Below are 19,015 nucleotides of genomic sequence, written 5' to 3'. Positions count from 1 at the left end.
AGGGGCACGTTATGCGACCATACCGTCCCCTAAAATGCAACGTCTTGGTGTGTAAGTAGCCTAAGGGCAAAGCTGGTAAAGTGATCTCTGTGACCAGCACTGAGGGACAGGTCACATGCCCTGGTCTTGTGCATCATTACTCATCATGCACATTCGTCAGCATCATACTAACCTCTGGGCGATTTCCAAACCAGAGCAAAGTCATGGAAGCTACAAGTGTCCCCGGCTGGCCACAGCTTCAGAGATTTGCAGTGTCAAAGTGCTGACTCTCTCTACAGTCGCCACGAAGGCAACCTCAAGCCTTACAGCTTTTATTTCACCATCAAACGATTCCCTCTTTATAGATTTCCCTTTTAAGTTTGTGTTCTGAGGTACTGAATGACAGTTAAGCACGCACAACCTTTCCACAGCCCAATATGTCATCGCTGCCATGGTAACAAGCAAATAGCACCAAGCCATATATGGCTGAAGTAGACCCTTAGCAATGTACATGAACTGCATCACCCTCCTCACTGCCAGCATGATGTGACTGGACGTGTGGGACCACTTTTTAAAGCAGACCTGAACTCAGACCTTCTTGTCTGCTCTTAAAGATAGGCAACAGCATAATAACATTTAAAGGGAACCTAAACCGAGAAGGATATGGATTTTTCCTTTTAGTACTAGTTGCCTGACTCTGCTGCTGATCCTGTGTCTCAAATACTTTAGCCACAGCCCCTCAACAAGCATGCAGATCAGGTGCTCTGACTGAATTCAGACTGGATTAGCTGCATGCTTGTTTCAGGTGTGTGATTCAGCCACTACTGCAGCCAAAGAGATCAGCAGGACTGACAAGCAACTGGTATTGTTTAAAAGGAAACATCCATATGCCTCTCAGTTACGGTTCCCTTTAACCCTCCTGGCGGTATGAAAAATTCCGCCAGGAGGCAGTGCAGCAGTTTTTTTTTTTTTTTAAATCATGTATCGAGCCTAGGGCTCGCTACATGATAGCCGCTGCTCAGCGGCATCCCCCCGCCCGCTTCGATCAGGAAATCCCGTTCGGAGAACGGGATTTCCTGCAGGGCTTCCCCCGTCGCCATGGCGACGGGGCGGGATGACGTCACCGATGTCAGCGACGTCATTGGGAGTCCCGATCCACCCCTCGGCGCTGCCTGGCACTGATTGGCCAGGCAGCGCACGGGGTCTGGGGGGGGGGGGGGGGGGAGAGAGCGCGCGCCGCAACGGATAGCGGCGATCGGGCGCGGGGCGGCGGCGATCAGTGTGCTGGCGCAGCTAGCAAAGTGCTAGCTGCGTCCAGCAAAAAAAATAAATAAATAAATAATGTAAATCGGACCAGCAGGGCCTGAGCGGCACCCTCCGGCGGCTTACCCAGTGTCACACACGGGGTTACCGCCAAGGAGGTTTAAGGACAACTGAAGAGAGAAGTATATGGATGCTGCCATGTTTATTTCCTTTTAAGCAATACGAGTTGCCCGGCAGCCCTATTGACCCTCTTGCCTCTGATACTTTCAGCCATAGACCCTGAACAAGCATGCAGCAGATGAGGTGTTTCTGACATTGTCGTCAGAGCTGACAGGATAGTTGCATGATTATTTCTGGTGAGATTGCAGCCAAGTAGATCAGCAACGCTGCCAGGCAACTGGTATGGTTTAAAAGGAAACAAACATGGCAGCTTCCATATAGTCTTCTCACTTTAGTTGCCCTTTAAAGGACTTACGAGGCCAAAAGCACTAAAAAAAAGTAAGTACCTGCACAATGTTTAAATGCACGGAGGACGCCATCCGTGCCCTCCGTGCAGTTTCGCCGGGTCCCCTTAGTGAAATCGCCCCCCCTCCGTGCCGCTCGCGACCCCACAGGCCGGGCTTTCCTGCCTCTCCTAATATGGCCGCCGGAGCTGGCCGCGGCTGCGCAGTCCGCATTGCCGCGAGTGCAGCTGTGCGGCAAACACCCCGAACCACGCACTGTAGCGTGGATCGGGGAGGAGGGGGACCCGGTGGAACTGCACGGAGGGCGTGGATGGCGTCCTCCGTGCATTTAAACATCATGCAGGTACTTTACATTTTTAGTGCTTTAAAGAAAAAAAAAAAATATTTGTTTCAGCTGATACAAATCCTGCAATTAGAGTATGTCTTCTTCCTGCTTTCATGGAAGCAGCCATAGGGTTAACATCCTGTGCTTTCAAATAAGCTTATAAGCCGTGGCTGCCAGATCAAATGACAACTTGAGATTAGACACAAATGAGGTGAAATTAGACATACAGGGTGCATTTCCCTGTGTTTTCCTCCTGTCCTGTGCAAGAGTTCAGGTCCACTTCAAGATGGTTAATGGTAGCAATAACCAAGTACGGTGTTCTGTTTAACCACTTCCCGACCGCCCCCAGCCGATGGGCGGCGGCAAAGTCCGGGCCCAAACGACCGCAATACGCCCATCGGCGGGGGCGGCTGCGGGTGTTGCTATGCGGCGATCGCGTCATTCGTGACGCGATCAGCCGCCGGGGACTGGCTCCGCCCCCCGTTCGCTGTAACCCGCCGGCGGGTTACTAGCACCCGGATCGCCGCATGAACGTGGTATAATAGGCTTTGTAATGTATACAAAGCCTATTATACTGGCTGCCTCCTGCCCTGGTGGTCCCAGTGTCCGAGGGACCACCAGGGCAGGCTGCAGCCACCCTAGTCTGCACCCAAGCACACCGATTTCCCCCCCCCCCCCCTGATCGCCCACAGCACCCCTCAGACCCCCCCCTGCCCACCCCCCAGACCACTGTTTGCACCCAGTCACCCCCCTAATCACACATCAATCACTACCTGTCACTATCTGTCAACGCTATCTGTTTTTTTTAAGTCCGTAATCTGCCCCCTAGTCCCTCCTGATCACCCCCCCACCCCTCAGATTCTCCCCAGACCCCCCCCCCCCCCCCCCCGTGTACTGTATGCATCTATCCCCCCTGATCACCCGTCAATCACCCCCTGTCACTGCACCCATGAATCAGCCCCTAACCTGCCCCTTGCGGGCAATCTGATCACCCACCCACGCCAATAGATCGCCCGCAGATCCGACATCAGATCACCTCCCAAGTGCAGTGTTTACATCTCTTCTCTCCTCTAAACACCCACTAATTACCCATCAATCACCCCCTATCACCACCTGTCACTGTTACCCATCAGATTAGACCCTAATCTGCCCCTTGCGGGCACCCAATCACCCGCCCACACTCTCAGATTGCCCTCAGACCCCCCCTTATCAATTCGCCAGTGCAATATTTACATCTGTGCTTCCCTGTAATAACCCACTGATCACCTGTCAATCACCTATCAATCACCCATCAATCACCCCCTGTCACTGCCACCCATCAATCACCCCCTGTCACTGCCACCCATCAATCAGCCCCTAACCTGCCCCTTGCGGGAAATCTGATCACCCACCCACACCAATAGATCGCCCGCAGATCCGACATCAGATCACCTCCCAAGTGCAGTGTTTACATCTCTTCTCTCCTCTAAACACCCACTAATTACCCATTAATCACCCCCTATCACCACCTGTCACTTTTACCCATCAGATTAGACCCTAATCTGCCCCTTGCGGGCACCCAATCACCCGCCCACACCTCAGAACGCCCTCAGACCCCAGCCCTGATCACCTCGCTAGTGCATTGCTTGCATCTATTTCCCCCCTCTAATCACACCTTGAGACACCCATAAATCACCTCCTGTCACCCCCTAGCACACCTACCCATCAGATCAGGCCCTAATTTGCCCCGTGTGGGCTCCTGATCACTCGGCCAAACCCTCAGATCCCCCTCAGACCCCCTTCCGATCACCTCCCCAGTGCATTGATTGCATCTATTATCCCCTCTAACCGCCCCCTGAGACACCCATCAATCACCTCCTGTCACCCCCCCTAGCACTCCTATCCATCAGATCAGGCCCAATACATCCTGTCATCTAAGAGGCCACCCTGCTTATGACCGGTTCCACAAAATTTGCCCCCTCATAGACCACCTGTCATCAAAATTTGCAGATGTTTATACCCCTGAACAGTCATTTTGAGAAATTTGGTTTCCAGACTACTCACAGTTTTGGGCCCGTAAAATGCCAGGGCAGTATAGGAACCCCACAAGTGACCCCATTTTAGAAAGAAGACACCCCAAGGTATTCTGTTAGGTGTATGATGAGTTCATAGAAGATTTAATTTTTTGTCAAAAGTTAGCGGAAATTGGATTTTTATTGTTTTTTTTCACAAAGTGTCATTTTTCACTAACTTGTGACAAAAAATAAAATCTTCTATAAACTCACCATACCCCTAACGGAATACCTTGGGGTGTCTTCTTTGTAAAATGGGGTCACTTGTGGGGTTCCTATACTGCCCGTGAGGAGTAGTCTAGAAAACAAATGCCTCAAAATGACCTGTGAATAGGACGTTGGGCCCCTTAGCGCACCTAGGCTGCAAAAAAGTGTCACACATGTGGTATCGCCATACTCAGGAGAAGTAGTATAATGTGTTTTGTGGTGTATTTTTACACATACCCATGCTGGGTGGGAGAAATCTCTCTGTAAATGGACAATTGTGTGTAAAAAAAAAAAAAAAAAAAAAAAAAAAAAAATGTGTCATTTACAGAGATATTTCTCCTACCCAGCATGGTTATATGTAAAAATACACCACAAAACACATTATACTACTTCTTCTGAGTACGGCGATACCACATGTGTGACACTTTTTAGCAGCCTAACTGTGCTAAGGGGCCCAAAGTCCAATGAGTACCTTTAGGATTTCACAGGTCATTTTGAGACATTTGGGTTCAAGACTACTCCTCACGGTTTAGGGCCCCTAAAATGCCAGGGCAGTATAGGAACCCCACAAGTGACCCCATTTTAGAAAGAAGACACCCCAAGGTATTCTGTTAGGTGTATGATGAGTTCATAGAAGATTTTATTTTTTGTCACAAGTTAGCGGAAATTGATAAGTATTGTTTTTTTTTTTCACAAAGTGTCATTTTCCGCTAACTTGTGACAAAAAAAAAAATCTTCTATGAACTCACCATACTCCTAACAGAATACCTTGGGGTGTCTTCTTTCTAAAATGGGGTCACTTGTGGGGTTCCTATACTGCCCTGGCATTTTAGGGGCCCTAAACCGTGAGCAGTAGTCTAGAATCCAAATGCCTCAAAATGACCTGTGAATAGGACGTTAGGCCCCTTAGCGCACCTAGGTTGCAAAAAAGTGTCACACATGTGGTATCGCCATACTCAGGAGAAGTAGTATAATGTGTTTTGTGGTGTATTTTTACACATACCCATGCTGGGTGGGAGAAATCTCTCTGTAAAAGGACAATTGTGTGTAAAAAAAAATCAAACAATTGTCATTTACAGAGATATTTCTCCCACCCAGCATGGGTATGTGTAAAAATACACCCCAAAACACATTATACTACTTCTCCTGAGTACGGCGGTGCCACATGTGTGGCACTTTTTTGCACCCCAAGTGCGCTAAGGGGCCCAAAGTCCAATGAGTACCTTTAGGATTTCACAGGTCATTTTGCGACATTTGGATTCAAGACTACTCCTCACGGTTTAGGGCCCCTAAAATGCCAGGGCAGTATAGGAACCCCACAAATGACCCCATTTTAGAAAGAAGACACCCCAAGGTATTCCGTTAGGAGTATGGTGAGTTCATAGAAGATTTTATTTTTTGTCATAAGTTAGCGGAAAATGACACTTTGTGAAAAAAAACAATTAAAATAAATTTCCGCTAACTTGTGACAAAAAAAAAAAAAAAAATCTTCTATGAACTCACCATCCTCCTAACGGAATACCTTGGGGTGTCTTCTTTCTAAAATGGGGTAATTTGTGGGGTTCCTATACTGTCCTGGCATTTTAGGGGCCCTAAACCGTGAGGAGTAGTCTTGAAACGAAATTTCTCAAAATGACCTGTGAAATCCTAAAGGTACTCATTGAACTTTGGGCCCCTTAGCGCACTTAGGGTGCAAAAAAAGTGCCACACGTGGTATCGCCGTACTCAGGAGAAGTAGTATAATGTGTTTTGGGGTGTATTTTTCCACATACCCATGCTGAGTGGGAGAAATATCTCTATAAATAGACAATTGTGTGTAAAAAAAATAAAACAATTGTCATTTACGGAGATATTTCTCCCACCGAGCATGGGTATGTGTAAAAATACACCACAAAATACATTATACTACTTCTCCTGAGTACGGCAATACCACGTGTGGCACTTTTTTGCAGCCTAACTGCGCTAAGGGGCCCAAAGTCCAATGAGCATCTTTAGGCTTACAATTAGGCACCCCCCAAAATGCCAGGACAGTGAACACATCCCACAAATGACCCCATTTTGGAAAGTAGACACTTCAAGGTATTCAGAGAGGAGCATAGTGAGTCCGTGGCAGATTTCTTTTTTTTTTGTCGCAAGTTAGAAGAAATGGAAACTATTTTTTTTTTTTTTTTGTCACAAAGTGTCATTTTCCGCTAACTTGTGACAAAAAATAAAATCTTCTATGAACTCACCATGCCTCTCACTGGATACTTTAGGAAGTCTTCTTTCCAAAATGGGGTCATTTGGGGGGTATTTGTACTATCCTGAAATTTTAGCCCCTCATGAAACCTGACAGGTGCGCAGTAAAGTCAGAGATGCTTGAAAATGGAAAAATTCACTTTTGGCACCATAGTTTGTAAACGCTATAACTTTTACCCAACCCAATAAATATACACTGAATGGGGTTTTTTTTTATCAAAGACATGTAGCAGAATAACTTTCGCGCTCAAATGTATAGGAAATTTTACTTTATTTGAAAAATGTCAGCACAGTAAGTTAAAAAAAGTCATTTTTTTGACAAAATTCATGTCTTTTTTGATGAATATAATAAAAAGTAAAACTCGCAGCAGCAATCAAATAGCACCAAAAGAAAGCTGTATTAGTGACAAGAAAAGGAGGTAAAATTCCTTTATTTGGTAGGTTGTATGAGCGAGCAATAAACCGTGAAAGCTGCAGTGGTCTGAATGGAGAAAAAGGCTCCGGTCCTTAAGGGGCGAAAAGACTGTGGTCCTCAAGTGGTAAAGAGGAACAGGAGTCAAAATAACAATGAATACAATAGCTTATTTTTTTTACAATCTACATTTATAAATCAGCCAGTTTTTGCTCATTGTAATATCTTTCCTCTCCCCGATGTACATGCTGAAATTTAATCACAGGTGCGACATCTTTAGTACTGGCGGGTGATCCCTACGGAATGTTTGTTTCCTCAGAGTCCAAAAGCCAGTAGAAAAGATAGCATAGCTGGTCTACCAGAATGTTCTGGGGTGGGTGGGGGGGTGGGTGGGGGGGGAATTCCACATAATAAATTAACAGCCCAGGCTAGCTTCAGCGGAAGGCTAAATATCAATATATAGCTGTAGGAAGTGTTACTGGTGCTGAAGCCAGTATATTCAACGTAAAAGTGTGTAGCCTGAAAATGTACTGCATTCTACTCGCCATTTCTCACGCTCCGCTGCATCGTCCCTCCGCACAGCAACATCGTTCTTGGTCAGCTATACGGCGCAGTGTCCTCCGCCAGGCTCTTTTAGCCAGGTGCTCCACCCGGCTAATTTTTGTGAGCGCCTGGCTGTCATCAGCTCGCCTCCTCATGCTCCTTCCATGCTGTCAGCAGAGTTGCCTCGGCCCTGCATTCCCCTCTTGCTCCCCGCCAGATTATTTTTTCACGCCATGCAGCTGGGAAAAATGTCTGGGGAGAAAACTGTGGACTTATCAGAGCAGAGGAAAGTTAGGGCAGCGTTTTTCAACCTATGCTTGGTTTGTGGATCCTTCTGTGTTCAACCTCACTTATGCACAAGTGGGGTAAATAGTGTCTCAGCTACATGGAATCCACCTAGCTGTGCATAGGGGAGGTTGCCTGCAAAACATGAACCATTGGGGAGTCACGAGGACAGGTTTGAGAAACACTGCCATAAGGCACTGTAGGCACGTACCTACAGGCGCCTGATGATTAAAAGGCGGCTCACTCCCCACTCGTCGAGTGCCTCCCTCCCTCATTCCCTATGCAGAGTCCTGATGAGAGTGTAAATTAGATGTTACTCACCGCAGTCTCTGCATTCCACTGACCAGATCTCCCTTCAGTCTGGAGCACCTCTAGCTACTTAATACTGAGGGTACCTCTGGCTATTTAATGCTAAGGGGCAACTGTAGCTACCTATAACGGGCAATGGAAGTAAGGGAGAAACGACAGCTGGGCCAGCCAGCACACTTGTAGTGCAATTCGGGTGGGGGAAGGGGGGGGGGAGGTCTCGGGTTGGGGGGTTTAGGTTCATGGAGGGAGAAGTCCAAGGTGCCAGGACATCTGTGCCTATAGGCTCCTGTGAGGTAAATCCAGGCCTGCTGACATCCACCTTTAGACGCAGAGCATCAGCACTGGCATTGCTCAGAGGATGAAGATGGCAGCCTCCATATTACTCTCACTTCAAAATCCCTTTTAGGCCTGTTTCACAGTGGGACGTTGCGTTTGATGCGACGTTAAGGTCGCATAACGTGCCCCTAATGCAACGCATTGAAAGACTATGACTTGGACGTTATTTAGCCCTGCGTTTGGTGCGCCATTGGAATGAAAACGGCGCATGCGTTACATTTATTTTTTTTTTAAATAATCTTACTGTGTATGTGCAACACACAACGCACTAAATGTATTGCTTAACGCACAGAATGCAGCACTTTGTAAATATTGCTACACGTTACACACAACGCAACGTGTGCACTGTGAATGTCGCAGACTTTGTATTGCTGTGCATTAATCTGCGTTATAAAATTTTCTGATGTGCGACTTTAACGTCCCACTGTGAAAGAGGCTTTAAGTGTACCCGAGGCGACACGAGACATGAGGAGATAAACATACAGCACAGTGCAAAATATAATAACCAGGCCGTTTTACTTTTGTTTTGCAGCAGGCATGGAAGTGACAGCTTCTGTATTGTTTTTTTTTAACAGTTAATTTTTTTATTGTTTTTCCAACATTTACATAACAAAAGGAAGGAAGCAGACAGTGCAAGTACAATCTCCCCCACAATAGGAGATATAGTTACATAGCTTTTACATATGTGCATTATGTGACAGTACAGCAGTGTAATCAGGCAACAGGGATCATGTTAATACGTTCTTGGTAAATCAGTGTAAGTATGATTATCCATTGATGGAGGGATCAAATCGCACTGAGAAGGGAAGTAAAGAAGTGATCTTGATTGAGGATTTTCCACATGCGTTTGGTCCATGAAGAAAGAGAGAAGAAAGAAGAAGGAAAAGAAGAAAAGCTTGCCCGACCGCCCCCAGCCCACCACCCGCCCCACCGCTGATATTTCAGTATCCTTTTAGTCTGTAATAGGAATAAATTTGTCACTCGTGGGATCTAAGATCCTGCTTTCCCAGATACCCCAAATCTTATTGAATTTTTTGGGGTTTTTCCTGTTTAGGTAGGTAGTTCTATACAGTGGTAGGGCAGAGTTGATTGATTTGGCCCAGGTACCCACAGTTGGGACAGAGGCCTTTTTCCAGCATTTTAAAATCTCTTTTCTTGCTTGAAAGCACAGCATTTTGAGCAATAGTTGCTTGTGTTTCGAGACATTAACCGCTTCCAGTTTGCCCAGGAGTAATAGGCCTATATCCAAAGGGAGGGCTGTCTCCAGCAAAGTATTAATTATTGAGAGTATGTTCTCCCAAAAAGGGATGATTTTTGGGCAGGACCAAAATATATGTATAAAGTCTCCTTTGTGAATTACACATCTCCAGCATTTATCCGAGTGGGTGGAGTTCATTCTATTGAGTCGTGAGGGGGTAAGGTATATCCTATGAAGGAATTTTATTTGGATTAGATGATCATTCGCAGATATCACTGTTGCGGGAAATTCTTCCAGAATTATATCCCATTCCTTTTCACTAAGGGAGGGGATATCTGTCTTCCATTTACGGTAGCATTTTTCTAGTCTATAGTTATTAGTATTTAACAGTATTGAGTAGATGGAGGAAAGGGTTTTAGGGAGATTTTTAGTCAGTAGAAGTGTTTCTAGCTTGTCAGTTTGTAGATCAGGTGGCTGGGAGCCAAATTGAGATCTGTAGGCATGATGGAGTTGTAAATATCTGAACAGGTGTTTGTTTGGGAGGTCGCATTGGGTCTTGAGTGTATTGAAGGTATGGATAGATTTTTCATGTTGTATGTGGGAGATGTTTTTTATTCCGTATCCTGCCCATAGGATTGGGTCGGGGATTGTGGTGAAGTGCTGAAGAGAGGGGTTGCCCCATAAAGGTGTGAAGGGGGAAATAGTACCTGGAAATGTAAAATAGGCCCTGGCTGTTTTCCAAGCCTTCCATGAAGTAGTCATAGGGAGCGTAGTTTGGGGGTTGGCTCTAGGGCCTCTGTATGGTAAGTTTGTGAGCTGTTCGTAGGAGCCCAATATTGCCGCCTCTACATTCACCGCTGGGTTCGTGTTTTCTTGCGCGAACCACCATCTGATGGTAACGAGAAGGGATGCCCAGTAATACTTTTGGAGGTGCGGTAAGGCCAACCCCCCCCTGGATTTAGGGAGCTGTAGTACGTCCAGTGCTAATCTAGGTTGTTTGCCTGCCCAGATGAAGGTAAGAATGGTTTTATCTATTTTCTTAAAGAGAGCGGCAGGGAGCCAGACAGGGCATTGACGAAAGAGGTATGTAAATTTGGGTAGAAAGAGCATTTTGAGCAGGTTGATCCTACCTATCAGTGAGAGCGGGAGTTTATTCTATATTGCACATCTGGTTTCAAGTTGTCGTATGACCGGGTCTATATTAAGTTTCTGATATGAGGTGAGGTCACTGGTGACTTGAATTCCCAGATATTTGAATTGGTTCACTATTAACAGTGGAGAGTTAAGTCTAGAGGGCAAATTGGGTTTAGCGTCTATTTGGAACAATAGTGATTTATCCCAGTTAATTTTAATACCTGACATGTCCCCAAATTCCTCAAATAGATGAAGAGCTGAATCCAGAGAGGAGAAGGGGTCATTTAAATAAAGGAGTACGTCGTCTGCGTATAGGGATATTTTTTCGTGTAGATTACCAATCTGAAGTCCCCGTACCGAGTTGCATTGTCTGATTTTAGCTGCAATGGGCTCCATGGCCAATGCAAATAGGCCTGGTGACAAGGGGCAGCCCTGCCTGGTCCCTCTCTGCAAACAGAAAAATTGTGAAATTGTGTTTCCCGTTTTAATTTTGGCTTTAGGGGACTTGTAAAGTAGTTGAATCCATTTGATAAAGTTGTTACCAAATCCGAATTTACGTAGCACCGCCCACAGGTATTCCCATTCAACTGAGTCGAATGCTTTTTCAGCGTCTAATGACGCTATTACCCTCTGGCCCGTATTAGAATGAGAGGCGACAATATTGGTCAGCAGTCTGCGGATATAGATGTCCGTGCCCTTGCCGGGCATAAAGCCCGATTGATCATGATGTATCAGCTTAAGAATAAATGTGTTTAGTCTGGTGGCTAGAATTTTGGCCAGTATTTTCAGCTTCTGTATTGTTGGTACCTTGTCAGGAATATAGTAAACCTCACTGATAAGAAAATTAAAGGCATACGTTTCCCTTGCAGAATGCAACTTCTGGGAGTAGAGGAAGATAGAAAAAGGGCAAAAGGTCATGTATTTTCATTTAGGGACACCTAATAGGCTTCCTCTGAGCAGAGACAACAAAACATTAATTCTACTTTGTAAGCGTTTAAATATAAAATAAAACCATGGCATATCTGAAATAAAAGTCATTTTCTGGAGTAGGAGGGTGCATACAATTATTTGTGTTCGTTTATTTTCACCTCTGGTTCACATTTATCACACTAGCTTTTTGGACAATGTATAAGGTTTTTCCCCGCATGTAAAATGTAAATGTTAACAACCCCATTGACATACGTTGGTTTTAAGATTTAGTGAGAGTCTGAAGCCTCTGAGGGTCCCATCATTTTTGTCCACTATTTAACCTGTTTTAAATAACCTGTCCATTCAAAACTCTAAAGCAAAGTAGGATGGCTGATGATTATTAGGGATGTTCAATGGAACGCAAGCAATTCCAAGCAAATGGAGGATTATGCAAATTGTGTATGCAAAAACATGCAGCTTGAAGATGGACCAATCGAATCCCACCTCAGGTCCATTTTCTAGCTGCAAGAATTTGTATACAAAATTTGCATAATCCCACATCATCTCCATGAACATCCCTAGTGCAGGTTACTCCTCGGTTCCATTTTATTTTAGAGAACATTATGTGTCTTGTCGTGGAAGGGTATCAACAAATGTGTCCGCTTCTATTCAGCTTACTGATTTTCCACAATGACTTACAGAGCACACTGAATTATCTAAAGTAAGCAATCAGAACTCAGAGGAGCTAACCATCTAATATTTGCACTAGAATCAGAGACTAACGTCTCTTCTGCACTCCAGGGCTAATTTTGGGTTTGCCAATTAACCTACCAGTTTGTTTTTGGGATGTGTGAGGAAAGCAGAGTGCCTGAAGGAAACCCACACAGACACAGGTAGAACATGCACATTTTATGCAGACGCTGTGCTGGCCAGAGATCTCAGAGCTGCAAGGTGAGAGTACCCGTCACTTAGCAACTGAGCCTGTCACCGCTTGCAATGTTTGTAAAGCGAGATTGCTGCTTACGCGATTGTACCACAAGGCGTCCACTTCTACCTCTGTCATATGCCAAATCCTTTCCATCCATGATTTTTAAAGGGGCACTATGGCGAATATTGTAAAATTTTAAATATGTGCAAACAGACAAATGGTATGTTTTTTCCAGAGTAAAATAAGCCATAAATTACTTTTCACCTATGTTGCTGTCACTTACAGTAGGTAGTATAAATCTGACAGAAGCGACAGGTTTTGGACTAGTCCATCTCTTCATAGGGGATTCTCAGCAAGGCTTTTATTCTTTATAAAGAGATTACCTAAAAAGGCTTCAAACAATGATGCTGGCCAGCTTCCCTGCTCGCTACACAGTTTTTTGGCAGTTGGACGGAGCAACTGCCATTCACTAAGTGCTTTTGAAAATAAATAAATCCCTGAGAATCCCCCATGAATAGATGGGCTTGTCCAAAACCTGTTGCTTCTATCAGATTTCTACTACCTAGTGTAAGTGACTGCAATGTAGTAGGAAAGTAATTTATGGGTCATTTTACTATGGAAAAAACATACCGTACTTATTTGTATAGGTTTGCACATATTGAAAATTTTTTCACCATAGTGCCCCTTTAATTGTTTGTTTAATAAAGTGGGGGAAACAGATTATAGTCAGATTTATGTTGTGCTGAAATGCTATCTGTATAGATGTGTCTGCTGGAGTACAAGGGAATAAGTCTAGGTTCACACGGGCGCTCGCGGGGCTGTAAACGTGGAGTTACATGCGGTCGACATTTAGTGATCTGCTGTTTTGTACATCATTTTGCCAGGTTTGCACAAATGCTGCAAAAGATTCCATCGTCTCATCAAACGTAACGGGTCGGGTCTCCATGTTGGCTTCCTGATAGGAAATGCACGCAAACTTTAGTAAAAGTCAGCAAAGGCCATGCAAAGCATGTTTGGAGGGAAGTGGAGTAAAAAGCATTCTTGTTCTTTGCTCCTCTATGCCCCCTGCCCCCGTGTTCACCTCTGTCCACCTGCGACTTCCTCTCGCTCCCAGCCATTGCAGCTGCACAGAGTTCCCAGCGCATATTCAGAGGAAAAATGGCAACTTAAAATACTTTCCTTTGACTGGTGTCGATGGTTTCGCAGGCCAATCACTTCCTTTGCTCAGTGACCCGATAGGTCACTGCTACTCCAGTAATTGGCCCAACGACAAAGCTGTGGTCCCGCCCGCGAGAGCATCAGCACCAGTCAAAAGGAAAGTGTTTCAAGTTACTAGTTTTTCCTATTATGCGCTGACTCTGCGCTGGAGGACACTGTGCAGCTCTGAGGGGTGGGAGTGAGATGAGGACCCAGGTGTTCACAGGGGGAGAGGGGAACACAGGGGGACAACCGCGCCCAAAATCTCCTCCCTTCTCAAAAGTCCTCAGAACCCCAGGGAGGAAAAAAACAAAACAAAACTGTCAACCTAAATGCTGCTGAATGTTTTTAAGCTTCAGCTTTTACAGCTGGCTTTAAATGAAGCCGTTCTAACAAGACGAAAATCAAAAACCCCACAGAAGAATGTGTGAACCAGCTCAAAATAGGATCAATTCCATTCACCAATGGTCTGCTTTCAAGTGGACCTGCACTGAAGAGAAAAAAAAAAAACTTCAATGTTTACTGGAGCACCACTGTCACTTTTTTTTTTTTTTTTTTTAATAAAAGTGTTAAGACTACTGTCAGCTTTAGGGAATTTGCACTTGGAAGCTGGGAACAGCGACATTTGTATAATTCTGCATCAACTTGGAATTATTTGCATATCTCAACCAAAGATAGCACTAACCCTAAACTTCGCACTAAAAATGCCTTTAGACGTCTGTGGCGTATGAAAACAGAAAAAAAACCCCTCTCCTTAGGCAAGTATTTACTTTTTTAACACCTCAAGTTCTCTTTAAAAGCACAACTAAACTGGGTGAAAACATTTCGTTTTTACTTACTTGGGGCTTCTACCAGCCCTGTCCTCAAATCAGAGTACTCAATGCTTCTATTTAGCAGCTGTCAACTTTCTAGTTAGTTGTGCTGATTCGTGGAAATGCTCTGCAGTCGGATCACATGGTATCTAGGATGGATATAGATTAAGCAATGGTGGCATATTGATTATCTGGGTAACATGATCACATCAGATGCCTCTGTCAGCAGCTTCTGTAATCATCACAGAGGCCTGGTGCACACCAAAAACCGCAAGCAGATCCGCAAAACGCTAGCGTTTTTCTGAACGCTTTGTCTGTTTTTTTAGCAGCGTTTTGCTAGCGTTTTGCGGTGGCGTTTAGCATGCGTTTTTCTAGCGTTTTGCGTTTTTTAAGGAAAAAGGTAGAAAGAGTTGAACCAAAGGCTAAAAATTAGATATATTGATGACATGTGGATCAAATGAAGGAATTAAAGTGCAAGTACCAATATAAAAAGGGAGTGCTCCTTCACAGCATTGTGGGTTAGTTGAGGAGAGGTGACATAGTGTTTGAGAGTGAGTTGTTTTTGTGGAGAGAGAAAATGTATCCTGATTTGCTATTACTAATATGTGTAGCAGCATATATGAGACGCAGGCCAAGGACACGGAGATACTGGGTGCATCCCATACTGCAACAGCGGCGCAGGAAGGGTCAATTTTGGACACTCTATCGTGACTTGAGGCAGCATCCAGACAAGTTCTTTGGCTACACCAGAATGTCTGTGGGCAGGTAAGAGTTGTTTTGTTTGTTCTGTACCATTTGGCATTCTTGTTATTTAAATAATGAATGTTGCAGTCATTGCTGAGCCTTATTTAACACTCTGTTGGACTCCAATGTACAAACCAACACACTCAGCAATCATGTATATGCATTAAAAGACTAAGATTACCATTATGCTTGTTCCTGGTGTGTTATGCATACACTGCCTAACACCTATTGCTTTTTTGGACTACCCAGTAACTACTATAGTATATAAGCATACATCATTTTTGAACAATAACCTAAGGTAATAACCCCACGTAACACACATTTATACCTATACCAATATCATGCACCTATGAACAGCAGAAACTCAGTAAAGACACTTGTTGTGGCCAGCGACATTATTTTATTTGTTTTTGGTAGTGGTTGCCCAAATAATTCTTTAGGCCATGTTGTCATGAAGGTATTTTTGCAAACATAGAATGTATATGTTCAAAAAAGAATGCTTTTATATCACAAACATCATCAACAAATTACATATACATCTGTATTTTTGACAGTTTTGATTGTCTACTGTCCAAATTGAAGGATGCCCTTCAAAGACAAGATACTAATTATCGCCGTGCAATCACTCCAACGGAGCGTCTCCTCATAACTTTGAGGTATGTGAAACTAACTTTAAAATATTAACATAAAATATAACGATTTACACTACCTATAAGGCCCACTTCCTACTCATGTTGTGCAAGATAATCAGACATGCTACCAGTGTCATGAATGAAAGCTTGTGTAGCTGATTCTGAAGTAGTTTGTGGCTGGGTCTGAGCTGATAAATCAGTGTACACTGGAGTGTCTGATCTTTGATACCTATTAGCTTGCTCAAAACGCATAGGTCCTGTCATAGGATAATGTGGCTGCTGCCCATATGGCCGGGTTGCCATATGCATAGGTGGGTAACTAGGTGGGTCATACATACGGTGACTCTGGTAAGATGGTTGTGGGTATGAATGATACTGAGGAGTGGCATGAGGCATGTGTTGTTGAGTGACATAGTTGGAGCTATTTTCTTCTGCCTGGCTCTGAGTTTGCAAAAATTTGCCCAGGGTCTCAGATATGGCATGTCTGGCTGCCCATTGCTTATCTGGTGGCACTTTCTGTAACAATGGCACTAAACTTAGCAGATACTGGGTGCATGGCTCTTTTAATTGTTTGATTTCCTCCTCTCGCTTCTCCATATGATCCACAGCCTTTTCAATAGAAGTAATGAGCTTGTGATCATATTCAGCCCTGTTCATATCTCTTCCTATTCTCCTGCCTTGGGTTGATGCCCTCACACCTCTACTAGATCTGTGAGTTGTGCGTGGCCTAGTAGTTAGTGTACTGGGTTGTGTTTGATCAGCAGTTGTTGAGTCACTCTCATCCAGTGTAGCTGTGTCACCATCCTGTGGAGTTAAATCATCCACTTCCAGATCACTGCTAGTGTTGTGGCCTGCATCTATTTCCGCCTCCTCAGGATCAGGATCAGGTGGCAGGCTATCTTCAGTTCTAATGTAAAGAAGAAGAGAAGAATTGAGTACTGGTATAGAGGCCAGTGATGTAAAATAGAAAATGTCATTGATGTACATGTGTAACTGTACAACAATCATAGTTGCCTTTCTCTCCTGCAGAAATGTTGTGAGTATTACTTTAAGGCACAGCCCCTGAGTCATCATGCAGATCACATGTTTGTAGTGAAGTATTAATGTATAATCTACACATGCTTGTTCGTGGTGTGTGATTCAGACACTACTGCAGCCAAATAGATCCACATGAGTGTAAGGCAACTGGTATTTGTCCACAAAATCCTACCAGATTCCTGACAGATAATCGCACTATAAATAGCTTAGTAAACAATCATATTAAGCAAAGGCCTACTGTAAAATGACCTGCAGTGAATCACATTGAGTGTATCACACTCCTGCAATGCATTGTGTGACTTGTATTTATATTACAGCTGTAGCGGATACTTTTTTCAGAAGTGTAATAGGTGTACATTTGCGCCATACTTACTCAGCCGACTCATGATGTTTTCTCATAAATTCCAGAATCCCACAGAATTTATATCTTGTTCTTTGGGAACTGCCACACCCACTTTTAGATTCTTGATATTGTTTCTCCAGCTCCTTTTTATAACTGTCTCGCACAGACTTCCATCTTTTGCGCAGGAGACCAACTTCGAACAAAAAACAAATAAACATTTCTGTATTACTTTTCAGATTTCTGGCAACAGGACATTCATATGCAGCTCTGCATTATCAGTTCCTGATGAGAAGATCTACTATCCGCTACCTGGTTTTGGACACATGCAAACTGATTTGGAAAACACTGCAGCCCGAATTTATGCCACCTCCTGATCTACCTATGTGGGAGGCTAATATTCAGCATTTCTGGGAAAAGCATCAATTCCCTAACTGCCTAGGAGCAGTGGATGGGAAACATGTCCGTATTGTTATGCCTGCAGCCACTGGCAGTGTGTATTACAATTATAAAAAATATTTCTCTCTTGTGCTCATGGCTGTGGTGGATCCGAATTTAAAATTTATATATGTGGATGTGGGTGCTTACGGCAGTTCACATGATTCTGCTGTTTTCCAACACAGCAGATTTGGCTTGAAACTCCTAACTGGCCAAATGACCTTACCAGCACCACGACCCTGGCCTGACAGACAACACCCACCTTACCCATGTGTGTTTGTGGCTGATGAGGCATTTGCTCTATCCGAGCATGTGATGCGGCCTTATGCCCAAAGAGATATGTCTCTGAAAAAAAAAGTGTTTAATCAGCGCCTTACCAAAGCCAGGCAAGTGGTGGAATGTGCTTTTGGCATACTTTCTAACAAATGGCGCATTTTTCATACTGCCCTAAAAATGCAACCACAGTATGCTATTGCAGTTGTGAAGGCCACATGTGTTTTACACAATTATGTAAGAACATTAGATGGCATGCACACAGAGGAGGAGGAGGAGATTCCACCCTGTGCTCTTCAAAATGTTGCCCCTTCTACCTTACGTGGGCCTATTTCTGCCATTCAAATGCGAGATAAACTCGCAGATTACTTTGTGCCATAACCGATAAGTATGTAAATATTACAGGTTGACATTTAATTTGATTACATTATGATCTTTACTTTACTATTAAAAAATAGGTCAACCTCTTTGTATGTGTTAATCTATGATCATGTTCTTTACTGTAATATCACAACCGCATGCAGAATACATGTGCATACATAGACACACATGTACGTGCTGTTCCGATTGAGAGATGCCTATACAGAGACACAGACTGCAAGAGAGACATGTGGTAATGACACTTAGGATTAGCTAATTAACCTTTCAGGGGAGGGGTCTTCACATATTGTCAGCACAGTGCCAAAAGAGTCAACCTAAAAGAGTTAACAACACATGTTTAACAAATACACTCACCTTTTGCTTCTTGAGTCTTTGGTGACAATTTTTCCCATTTTTCACCCAGGAACTTATGGGCAATGTTTCTCCAGATGTCATGCAGCCTTTGATGATCTTTGTGTCCAGGCAATGTCTTGTCATACAGCTCTGGACTATTCTGTATTTTAATTATTAAATTTTCTGTGGTAAACCACGTGCCAGACATCTTGCACAAACCTTCTCTGCAATCCCTCATGCAAAGCA

The 19,015-nt window shown here is 44.1% G+C and overlaps 1 protein-coding gene and 1 long non-coding RNA gene across 5 annotated transcripts in view; one reads left to right on the top strand and one right to left on the bottom strand.

Moving 5' to 3' along the window:
• The window catches only part of OSBPL9 (oxysterol binding protein like 9), a 214,765-nt gene that overhangs the window by 173,548 nt on the left and 22,202 nt on the right, over window positions 1-19,015 (bottom strand). The window contains exon 1 of one of the 4 annotated variants that reach the window (XM_068239070.1): window positions 173-377. The exons of the other annotated variants lie outside the window; for them this stretch is intronic. Coding sequence (XP_068095171.1) covers window positions 173-205 — 33 coding nt within the window. The 5' untranslated portion in view covers window positions 206-377. Of the gene's footprint in view, window positions 1-172; window positions 378-19,015 lie in introns of those variants that run through there. 4 annotated transcript variants of the gene reach the window in all.
• On the top strand, window positions 15,119-17,635 carry LOC137520751 (uncharacterized). Its single transcript, XR_011021929.1, has 3 exons — window positions 15,119-15,355; window positions 15,889-15,990; window positions 17,584-17,635. It is a non-coding gene; the product is annotated as an uncharacterized lncRNA (long non-coding RNA).

The sequence above is a fragment of the Hyperolius riggenbachi genome, chromosome 6 (genome assembly GCF_040937935.1).
Source record: "Hyperolius riggenbachi isolate aHypRig1 chromosome 6, aHypRig1.pri, whole genome shotgun sequence".
NCBI lineage: Eukaryota > Metazoa > Chordata > Amphibia > Anura > Hyperoliidae > Hyperolius > Hyperolius riggenbachi.
Note: the sequence above shows the minus strand (reverse complement) of the source record. Positions and strands in the feature narration are given on the sequence as shown.